Here is a 12,065-nt window from a genome sequence, read left to right on the forward strand (position 1 = left end):
GTCTTCTGCGGGCCTGTCTGGGTCTTCTGTGTCCATGTCCGGATCTCCTTTCTTCTGTACTGCAGATGCATGCGCGTGTGCATGCTGCCTGGGTCACCACGCATGCACAGTACTTTTTTTTCTTAACTACTGCTTTTACCGCGATATCTGTGGATTGCATGACTTCCATTGACTTTGATGGAAGTCGTCCATGTGGGATCCGCAGCAAAATGGAGCATGCTACTATTTGTTTTCCGGATCAGTGGGTGCATCCCTATAGGCGGCTTGAATTGTGGGTCGTCCGCGTGGGTTTTCCGTGCGGATTCCGCAATTCAAACCTGCCCGTGGACAATGATCCTAATTTAGTGTTGTATCTTTCTGAATTGTCAAAATAGGAAAAAAATTTAATACTATAGCTCACATTTTCTTAAATGAGTATTGGGCCAGGTAATGATTTTTAGATTGAATGCACTGCTGATTATGTTGTGTTCATGTGAAGCTGAACATTTCCCAATCTTTTCGAACTAATCTTCAGTTGCAGATTGCATTTGCCATGAAGTGGTTAAATAATTGAAATTAATCCTCCCATTCCCCAAGAAGGGCGTCAGAGTCTTTGCTTGGCACGGAATAAATTTCCTAACAAATTATTCCATTTCCTCCGCCGTCCGTCACACACAGTTTATGCCTCGTGAAAAGTAATAAGGAAGCCTGATCTGAAATTCAATTGTTCAATTTCTTTGTGCGCGCGATCAACGAAGGGATTCCTGTGCCATTCCTGAATTCCTAAGAGCTATATCTTCCATCAGAAGATTGAGGGCAATATTCGGAAATGATAATATAATCAGTCCATCAAGCCTTTCTTCTAAAGGCATTTATAGGTTTTAACATCCAAAATATCAGATCTTGCCAGATTCAAAGAGAAACACTCTAAAATGGTAATACACTGGTGGAGCTCTATCACAGTCAGAAGTGTCTCTGAAAATCATTGCGCTGCAAGACCCTCTGGCAATGAGTGACTATAGAAAGACCCTGCATTTTCTATTATTAGTTAATAAATCTTGACAATCTTTTACATTTAATCAAGTACAACTTCTTTGGGCATTAAACAAAGCCTAATCTGCCCAGAAAAGAAGTATAGTAGTATACAATAGAGTATTAACTTCAAACTTGTTGTTAGGTTGTGCTTCTGGGATCTGTAGTTCTATGAGAATCCATGAGCACACCTTCTCAGCTGTGGGTTAATTGAGCTGCATGGGAGTGGCATTCTCCACCAGCTAATCCCTCTGGTCTGCTTCACATAAATACTGGTCATTTTATCTTGTTTTTGCACTCTGTATTAATCCCACTCAGAGCTTGTGTTATGCATGCTTGTCTGAAGTATTTAGACCTTCCCTGAGGATGGTCTGGGCACTTGTTGCCCTCCCCTCCTTGTATTCTGGGGTGCGTGCTTCGAGTAGCATGTGGTAGGGTGACCGCACAGGTGCATACGCCCACAAGTTTCTCCCTATCTCTTTTACAGGTGCGGCCTCCAGACGTCTAATGTCTTATGTGTGTGTAAGATGGATGATGCTTGACACTGTTCTCTATATCAGCACGGTGGCTGACTCTCTTTCCCCTTTGTGTGAGGACACTTGGACTAGCTATGGTTTACTATCTGTATGCATGTGAGTTCTGGGTGGGGTTCCTGTTCTATGTGGTATGCATTACCCTGTGTGTTGATATAAAAAGCGACATGTTTTGTATGTCTGTGCCAGTGGTCAGACATGTGCTCTATGTGCAGTCCTATTCTGTGTGGTATGCATGACCTCGTGTGTTGGTGTGAACAGCGAATTGTTCTGTATGTCTGTGCAGGTGGCCAGACATGAGGTGTGAACTGTCATGTTCTGTGTCTGGTGTGTGAACAGAGTTGTGTCCAAACATGTGTGTTTTGTACATCTCTCCAGGTTCCTAATTAGGTATAGCCAGGTCCCTGATGAAGACAGTGGGGCCGTCCTTATCGGGACAATCACCCCGCTTTTAGGCAGGGGTTCCCCCTTTCCCTGATTAGTAAGAGACAGGAGTCCTTCCATCTTTACCTGGAGAGGTGCAATTGGTCCTTGCAAATGCTGTTAGATTGTTGCAATTTTATTATTACACCATCTTGCGGCTGTGCTGAGACGTGGCGCTTTAGTGTGCCTCATGGACGTAACACTAGTATTACATACAAGTTGTAAATTATGCAGATACCTCATAAATGTTCTCTTACTTGCAACTCAGATATAGAATTAGCAATTTCACATGTATCCCTTTTTCATATAGCCATGATGCAAATAAGCATTTGGTTTCCAGCACACGAATGTGCTATTGGAGCAACCTGGGTTGATGTCATTGATAAAGCTGACGAACACTGTTGACAATAATCCTTGCTCTCGGTTGCCATGCTACATATGTTTTGTTTTGTACATAACCTGTAAATCCTCCAGGTAATTTATGCTTCCAGACTGTCAGCAATTTAATCCTGAAATAGAGCTAAACATATCGGCTGGTGAGCTAAGATAATTTTTTAATGCTTGCAGAACAATTTTGGAAATCACTGAACATTGACAGTGATTAACAGGTTCAAAAATCTCTGTGCAGCATCATAGCTACAGTGTTTGAAAAATGGATAAAGTCAAGGGCATTTATGAAAGTTTTAGAAAGCAATAGATAAAGTGAAGTTCCATCTTTGAGTTACATTGGCTACACTGTCATCTTTGTATTATGTCTTCATTGTATGTTTTGCTGTTTTTAATTATCTTTCAGTTTACTTTGTGTCGAAAAATGTAGAGTTGCTAACTGGAGACTGGCTTTCAATTTATTTTAATTATTGTTTGCATGAGTACTCAAATGTGAGTTCATCAAAACATTAATCTCTGATGCTTATGAACTAATCAATATCCAAGTAGTTTAATATAACATATAAAAAACCATATTTGCATTTTTGGAACTCCTGTGCTACGCACAGGGCTCCTGGGAGTAATACGATTTTCTAAGCTAATATGACCCATGGATTAAAGAAGCACTGTGTTTTTTTCTTTTAACCCTTTCCAATCCAATTTGTATCCTGGTTACTCTTTTTCTGTTGTTATACAATGGCGCTATATGCTGGCTAAAGCCAGTACTGCATGAGGTGACACGTTGGATAGGCTCCTACAGCAGAGAGGCTGGTAATATACAGCAAGAAAACCCAGCCGGATGTCTTCCAACATCGGAGCTGTACAGCCTTAAATCATAATGTCTTCAGAGGTCAGACAGTGGATTGGAAAGGGTTGTAATTAATCACAATACCACTGACCTATGTAGTGAACAATCCAGTTTTGTAGCTAGTTACCTCCTCGCTGTCTTTTCTCCATTTTTTTCTCTCCTCCAGGTCTAATGACCAGCACTCTGACAAAGCTCTGTGTCCCGCAGTTAATAGGTCAGCTTTATGTCTACTGCCATAAAGAAAACTGTTTTTCTTGCCCATAACAACCAATCAAAGTAAAGCTTTCATTTTCAAGTGCAGAATATGACATTACAGCTGCAATGTGATTTTTTTGCTGTGGAAAAGAAAGACATTTCTTCTTTACGACAGTTGACTGAACTACAAGTCACACGGTGTTGTCAGAGTGCTGGTCATGTGACCATGAATATACATTGAGGAGAGGATGAGCTACATAACTCTATTCTTCACAATAGAGTTAACTGATAGTGTGATGATTTCTCAAAGAAAAATAAAACCCAGAGTGCATCAGTCAAATATAAAATACACATCCTAAGAATTATGGATCTATCAACTGCAGCTTCTTTTTATAAAAAGTAATAAAGATATATCATGAAGATTTTGCATTTGCTGACTATATAGCCAGTAATACTTAGATAGGAAACTTTACCATTATGCTTAAGTATGAGAACAAGATTAAGATCCTATCTGTTCACACATTGAGGACCTGACCATAGCCATAGCCCTTTCAATATTTATTTATGTCTTTATCTGTGTCTATGCTTGATACTGCAGCTCAGTCGCATTCAAGCCTTTTGAGCACCGTAACTACATTATTCTGCTGATACGTGCAATTCTCAGGGGTCAGACCAAAACAGATCATGCGTTGATGGCTTATCTTAAAGGGGTTGTCTCATGGTGACAACCCTTGTCCATATGCTGTATTAGGATACATAAGCCTGCTCAAGTCCCCTTCTATGAGTCTATACAAGTGTCTCTCACTCCGACAGACTTGAGCAATCCTTTTATTGCAAGGATGACTAGTGAAGGTCCCCATGTAATACTACATTTCCCCAGCAGCAGTTGCTGGAGGGGAAAAGGCTATCTGGCCACAGCTTCCCTACAGAAATATTAGCTGTTATGCAGGGGTGCTTAGAGCAGGACCCTATTTTGAAAAGGCTTGTCTCTGCTGAGACAACCACTGTAAAGATAGGCAAGTCATGTGTTTTTGCAAAACAACCCTACATTGGATGTACAATATGAAGTAGGATTTAAATAAGATGTGCCAATGTTTGGTGACACGAATAAGCTTCACTTGATGAATAATTATGATAAAATGTGAAGTGTCTTCTACAATGCAACATATTTGCAAGGGAAGTTACTTTCTTCATAAGTTCATACAATGGGCCGTATAACAGCATTCTATGGCTTTACAATATCTACAATACGGTGATTGTATATTGATTTCACCACATAGTATCAACTTGTTCCCAGTTGCCTATAAAAGATGAAATCTTGTCCTTGGCTCATTTTCTCCGACAGTACATTGTAAGAAACAAAGGCAGTGATTTGTCCAAGCCGGCAATCCACTTATATAAGGAGAAGTCACTGTCTATTGAAGACTCATCTACAACTGACATTTATTTTGAACTCTCTTATTCACCCAAAGGTGAGCACAAAACTGACATCCACTTTGCAATACTTGAATATACTCCGCTTGAAGCACTGTCTTTTGTTTTTTTTTTCTGTCTGAAACTACAAAAGACACTATAGTACATGATTGAACTTAGGAGAAGAGATGGAAGACAGATCTATTAAAAGGGCAAAGGACTCTGTGTGAGCGAGAGTATATAGAGACAGAAAGGGAGAAGCAGTTTTGTAATGAGTACCCTTCTATATAATATTTAAAGCTGACCAAGCAGGTTATCTTCATAGATGACTGATACTGGATAAGCACAGTTCTCATACAGTCTTCCCATGTTGCCACATGTATTAAATATCAATACTTTTAATATTAATTCAGCAAAAATAATTGCCCAGGAAAGATATAAATTACTATAATAGACTACTAATGAAGACAATTTTTTCTGGTGTTATAGGAAAGATGATATACATAGTATTTCCACACTGTGTATAAAGGGATTGTTTCTCTCTGCTCCACTGGGTATGTGGAAGGATCCCTTGTGTGATGAGCGGCTGCTTCTGAAGCTCCAGCGTCTTCTCTGCTTGTTTGAGGAGATAGTAAGAAATTGTAATTGCAGTAAGGCTGTCGCACTCTTTTAAAACTTGCCCAGTATCTCTTCTTATGTTGCAGAAGACTTTGGAGATTGCTTTACATACCCAGTGAAGCAGAGAGAGGAGCAAGACTGAGCATGTGTGACCACCTTGGAACATTTAAGGTATGTTCACACAGCGTTTTATTGCTGCAAATTTGACATGGAATCTGAGTGGAATCTGCAGATTCTGCATTAAATCAGTGTAGTATTCCTTTTAATGGGATTCTGTGCTGTAGTCTATACGGCACAGGAAAAAAGTGACATGTCACTTCGTGATGCTGATTCTGTGCTGAATCCAAATTAATAAATCTGCTTCCTTTGAAAAGTATCCATGTGCGGACCCTCGGGTAAGTACATATTCATAGCAATATAAATTTAATTTAGATATCAATAGTTTTTTTCCCGGAAACCCCTTTAATTTCTAGGTGTCCAAGCTGTGGGGCATTGTGTAATCAGCTTCTTATTGGAAAACCTTTCTAATAAAATGGAATTGTTTCAAACACAAAGGCCTTTTATAGAAAAACATCAATCTGCCAGTGATTTTTCTGTCATTTTAAGGTTACATTTTGAAATGCAATCCCTGGTTCTCATTAGGTTTCCTACTGCAACTACTGTGTATATTTATCATGTTCCCTACAAAAGCTCTCAATGCATATGCTAAATGGACCCAAAGACATCAATTCAACCAACGGAGGCCAATTCAACCAATGGAGGTTTACAGGCTACTGCCTGAAATAGTATGTCATGCCAAGACATTACCCCCCCTATACCACATAGTTTTTTTTTACAATGGCAGTCCATGGGTGAAGGATGCCACTAAGCTAAATGCACACATCTGAGGTTTCTATGGGACGTATATTGCAGACGTAGTGTGAAACGATTGCTAAAGTAAAATCCTGTCACTTCCTTTGATTTCAGAGCCTAGCAGCCATGTTTTTTTTTTAGTTAGAAAGTTCCTGCTGTCATTACTTAATACTCTGCGACTAAATGCAAGAGGCGGCAGCATGGCACGCCACACCAGGAAAGAGAAGGATCTACTTTCTGTAAGCAGGTACAATGTACTAAGATGATGGTCACATTACGCTGAAGCACAGAGATGGCCAATTAAGGGTTACATACTATAAGATATTGTAGCTTTGACTTCTTGGCAAATATCATGTACATTTCTATCGTTTTACCCTGACTCTTCACAATGAATATAATTTAGAATGGGAAGAGTGCGCTCTACGAGGGAACAAGAATTTTTATTTTCCTCTAGTAATGGTACAGCATATTCTTGGTATTCTGTCACGGCATTGATTGGCTTGCATGTTTTCAGTCTTCTGGGTCAACAATGCCTTTTCCACTTTTTATTTGTAAAGCTGCAAAAGTAAATAACTATAGCAAACAATAACAATAAAACATCCCAGACAACTTAACAGCAACTCAGCAGGCCCAATAAAGGACATTCAGTAATGCACTGAAAGCACAGAAAGTACTGACAATTTGACAAGTTACTTAATACGCTGTTTGACAAGAACATACAGCAAAAAAAGGTTAGAACTGTTAAAGGTGACTGTGGTGGCGGTGCGGCAAGCCTTTCAGCTAGGGCCATTGTCGTAGCGCTGGTGTACCTGCCGCCGTTACTAATAAGATCACTAAGAAAGGAATATTAATGCCGCATCAGCCACACGACCCACATGCATTTATAGGGGACTGCAGAAGAACCTGAGTATGACATTGAAGTAATGGAACGGTTTCATGTTGAATGAATCATAATTTCTTCTCTCACTTGAACAAGCTGCTCATTATTCTACTCAGGCAGAAATGAGCATTATAACTATTTTTTAGGCAAGTGTCATCTAATGAGAAGATAGGCAAATAGTATGACAGCTGGGAGTGCAATAAAGAAGTCTTAATAATAAAGTATGCTGCAATCCTTCTTTTAACGTTTAAGTGGAACACATGCCATTGCTTGTCTTCACTTTCCTATATCTTGTTTTTAGACTTATGGTTTAATTTACTGTATATGTGTACCATCTACTCACCCGATGGTGCAGCCAGCATCTGCTTCAATAACCCACACACAGTTAAGGTTGTGATCATAGGGTGACGGATACCCAGGAGACAATATTCTGCCCACTTTCTCTCCACGAATAAGACCACCGCACTCCGCTACAAAGAAAAATAAACTAATAATGCAACTGTGGCAAGTATTGAATGGGGCATTAGTGTGTAAGTAAATAAATGTTACAGTAGTTGTTGTATAATGAAAAGTTATGAAGCTTTTCAGTATACTTTCTCTTTTCTTCTTCAGTTGGTCTCTATCATCGTTTTCAAGATCTCCACTTCAAGAGTTCAATGTGAACTTTCATTATTTACTTCCAGACAATAAAAAAGCTGTCCTGGTCATGTGATATATGTGACATGTTTCAGTATGAGAGTATCAGAGCTATGTGTTGTAACATGAAAGAGGTTGCATCTGATATATCTCACCTCCAAGAATGTGTCACATGTATGTCTACTTCCTCAGATTATGTCTGGATTCCCACAAATGGAATTCAGACGGAACCCAAAAAGGAGCTATAGACTATCATTAGTCAAACGGAGGCCAATAAGGATTTCATATGACTAGGCTTCCATTCTTCTTTGCCATTTGTGCCGTACAGAATAGCTTAGGCCGTGCTAACACAGGTGGACCTGATTCTGCATGCAGGAGGCTTGCAGCAGATTCCAGCTGTGAGCCCAGCCGGCGACTCTGCATACCCATTTTTTCTGTATTGCAGATTACCCTTGCGGCTCGCCGTCGGTCATGCGCAGTACAGTTTTGTTTTTCAATATTTGTATTTCCTACACTGTTGCTTAGTGATGACATGGGTACCCACAGCCGATATGCAATGTTAATTGTATATGGGCTGTGGGTCGAATGGTCTCCGTTGACTTCAGAGCATGTGAAAAAAGAAATTTACATGCTTTTGAATGAATGAAACAGCATCCGTTTTGCTGCTGATTGCGGATTACGCAATTAGGGTTCCGCCCATTTGAGCCTGACCTTAGTTGACTATAGTTCCTTTTGGGAATCTGTCTGAAGCCCTTTTTCTTGGATTCAGATGTAACCCCAGGACAGAATTTGGGGACGCAGACAAATAGAAACCTGATCGGAATGACCCCTAAATGCTTTGCCTAGGATGCAACTTGCAAGCATCGCCCCAGTTTTTTTGGAAAAGTCTTAGAAAAAGTGTCACCTAAGTCTGGCGCTCAGTGTAAAACAATTGTTTACAACTTAATTATGGCAAAAAATTAGCACAAATCTATTGGTAAATTGTGTTACATGACAAGCTCAGCTCTGTTACATTTCCTAACTAGATGAAAAGGGTATATAAATGTCAGAATTTCTTTTCATAAGGAAGTAAAATGTCATACCTATGCACAAAGGGAGAGGCTGGTCCCAAACTCTACGCTCTCCTGTCAAGCATACTAAAACACGACTGCCACGTAAGCTGTAACCAGGATCACAGCTGAAAGAGACAGAGCTTCCTGCAAAGTGGCCCTCATCTTTGTCCTTGTAGCCATACTGTGGTGTCCCCGGGTCCTCACATTTAATCAGCTCAAAACCTGTGGAGTCAAGACAAGGACATTAGGAGAAGGCACGATAATGCTGCAGGATCGACCAGTCTGCCTGCGGCACTGTCACTTTGTCAGCTGGTGGATAATTACAATTAGTGCCAGGTTTGGAGGCATAAAGAAGTACGACAGTCTTGTAACGATGTCTTCAAAGACAGCCATGAGGGACAGTAGCAGATTGCGCATGGTTATAATACACACCAAGTGATTCAAAATCATAGACAGACCATGTATAGTAGCACAGATAGAATGAATGCATGGCACAGCAGCATAGTGCATCATGGTTATTCACTACCTTAGTTATCAAGAAATTGGGCCCCAGCCGTGCCATTGACAAGCAATCAGCTTCTGTATTGTTGCGCATGTTCTACAATAACCAGAAGTGATGAACTGTTATGAAGATGAGCAAGATCCCTCCTGTGGAAATCTGCTGTAGGGCTCCTTCACACACAATTTTTTTCAGTGTTTTTTAAACGCTTTTTCACAGCTTTTTTTACAAGTATTTTTGATGGCTTTTTTGTAACATGTAAAACACTTAGATATTTCTGGCATGACGTGATAACTTTATTCTTTAAGTCAGTATGATTACAATGATAACCCATTTATTTATTTTCTTAACTTAAAAAAAATCTTTAATAAATATATATTTTCTGAAACTTTGCCTGACTGCCATAGCTTTTACATTTTTTTCATTAATGGGGATATATGAAGGCTCATTTCTGTGGGATGACCTGTAGTTTACCGTTTTGGAGTACCTATGGCTTTTTAATCACCTTTTATAAAAAAATTTCTTGGAAACATAGTGACTAGAGATGAGCGAGCGTACTCGCTAAGGCAGACAGTTTGAGCGAGCAGTGCCTTATTCGAGTACCTGCCCGCTCATCTCTAAAGATTTGGCTGCTGGCGGGGAGTGGCGGGGGAGAGCGGGGAGGAAAGGAGGTGAGATCTCTCTCTCCCTCTCTCCCCCCGTTCACCGCCGCAACTCACCTCTCACCCGCGCCGGCAGCCGAATCTTTAGAGACGAGCGGGAAGGTACTCGAATAAGGCACTACTCGCTCGAGTAGTTTGCCTTAGCAAGTATGCTCACTCATCTCTAATAGTGACCAAAAAAACCCACTTTTCTGGTGTGTATTCTTTTTTCTAACAATGATCACTGTACAAAGATCGAAATACATTATTTTGATAGATCAGCCTTTTTGCAGACACAGCGATAAAAATATGTCTTCTTTTGATTTTTTATTCTAAATTCAGGAAAAGATTTTTTTTAATGATTTTAGTATCCTTTATTTTTAATCAGAATAAAAACCTTTAGGAGACTTGATCCTGTGATTGTTTGATCACTTATACTGCAATACTACAGTATTGCCGATTATGGTATTTTTGATGACATTGCATTAAGAAGTACCATAGATCCATAATAATAGATAGAATTATTTGGCAGCCCTGGGGGGCTTCAGAAAGCTTTTGGCTGACATGATGCCCAGATGACACCTTGCAATTTCATCATAGGGGGATGGGACCTTTAATCTCCAATCAGGCCATTTGAACGCTGCTGTCAGGATTAATAGTGGCATTTACAGGATAACAGCCGTGATCGGTGTGAACACTGATTGCAGCTGTCAAATACAACTAACGCTTGCTGTGTATGAAGTGGGCTCAGCTTCTGAGTCTGTGCCATCATAACTCCACACATTTAGTATATACATATACATCCTGGGGTGCTAGGGGGTTAAAGTAACATCTGGGCGAAAGTTTTTACCCAACATAAAACACCAACAGAAATATAGCAAAAATGCTGTGTGTGAATCCAGCCTTAAGTAATAGCTTAAAGAAACTTATTCTGGGTCACGCTGGCCAACAAGCCCCCACTTCAGCTAATTATTAATGGTGGGAAGTTTGCCGACCAAGTAATTGAGAGTTTGTTTTGAAGTGTATATTACATGAATATTTTATCTGGAACATTTGAGACGTTCTCATTTCTGCACTAGATAAATGTTAAGGTTAATAATGTATATTTGCGCAGGATTTTGTTTATACTTTAATGGGGGCCTACTGTGATTTCTTAGCCAGATTCCTCCACATCTTAAAGTAAAATAACAGATTTCCATATTTTTCAAACACGCGATGAACTTAAATTGCAGCACAATAGGTTTTAATGTAATTCAGTTGGAAAGCAATTGTTTGAATCCGGTGCTGAGCTTATGTTTGTTATTTAATTAATCTCTTTGGACGGTCATTCATACATATTATATTTTATATCTGCAATGTATTATACTGGAAAATACATTATTTACCTGCATTGTGTATAGATATCTTTATGAAGAAAATGTGATAGGATCTGTGTGATCTGACACATTTTGATCCCATAATGAGACTGCTTATTAGTAGGCGCCACAAAGGACAACATGTCTGCTTCTACCAATAACATCTTCAAAAGATGGTTGATAATGAGACAAACATCAAATGGCTGCTTCGTCTCTCATATGGACATTTACAATTAGCTATAGCATCTGGGAGAACATCTTTTAACCAAAAGATGTGATTAGGAGGAACAGTGATCAGCAGAAGTAGTCAGCGTCAAAAGTTGTTGTGGTGTAGAATCCAAGAGACAAAAAAGCAACTGGACCTCAGAAAGGAGAAGCAGCTACATATGGTGTTTGATGACAGATTGAGGTCACTGAATTCACAATAGTCCAAAACTGCATCAGAAGTTGAATTATTATGAAGGATAAATAGGTACATTGCTACAGAATTGTCACCTTGTGGTCAACAGGCGGTGCACATAGGCAAATTTTCAAAATGTATTTGAGTGGTACTTAGTGTTATTTTAAGGCAAAGTTTCCTGATGCAAGCACCGAGTCATGACTGATTCCTAGGCAGAATGTTTTTTGTGGGGTGGTCTTTCCCCAGTCATCTTTTATCCCCCAGCAAAGCTGGGTACTCATTTTACCGACCCCAGAAGGATGGAAGGCTGAGTCAACCTTGAG

The 12,065-nt window shown here is 39.7% G+C and overlaps 1 protein-coding gene across 1 annotated transcript in view; it reads right to left on the reverse strand.

Moving 5' to 3' along the window:
- CSMD2 (CUB and Sushi multiple domains 2) overlaps positions 1-12,065 on the reverse strand; it is a 948,969-nt gene that overhangs the window by 190,449 nt on the left and 746,455 nt on the right. The window contains exons 24-25 of the mRNA XM_066586981.1: positions 8,878-9,069; positions 7,503-7,629 (exon numbers count right to left, since the gene is read on the reverse strand). Of these exons, the coding sequence (XP_066443078.1) occupies positions 7,503-7,629; positions 8,878-9,069 (319 nt within the window). The remainder of the gene's footprint in view (positions 1-7,502; positions 7,630-8,877; positions 9,070-12,065) is intronic.

This window comes from Eleutherodactylus coqui, chromosome 1, assembly GCF_035609145.1.
Source record: "Eleutherodactylus coqui strain aEleCoq1 chromosome 1, aEleCoq1.hap1, whole genome shotgun sequence".
Taxonomy (NCBI): Eukaryota; Metazoa; Chordata; class Amphibia; order Anura; family Eleutherodactylidae; genus Eleutherodactylus; species Eleutherodactylus coqui.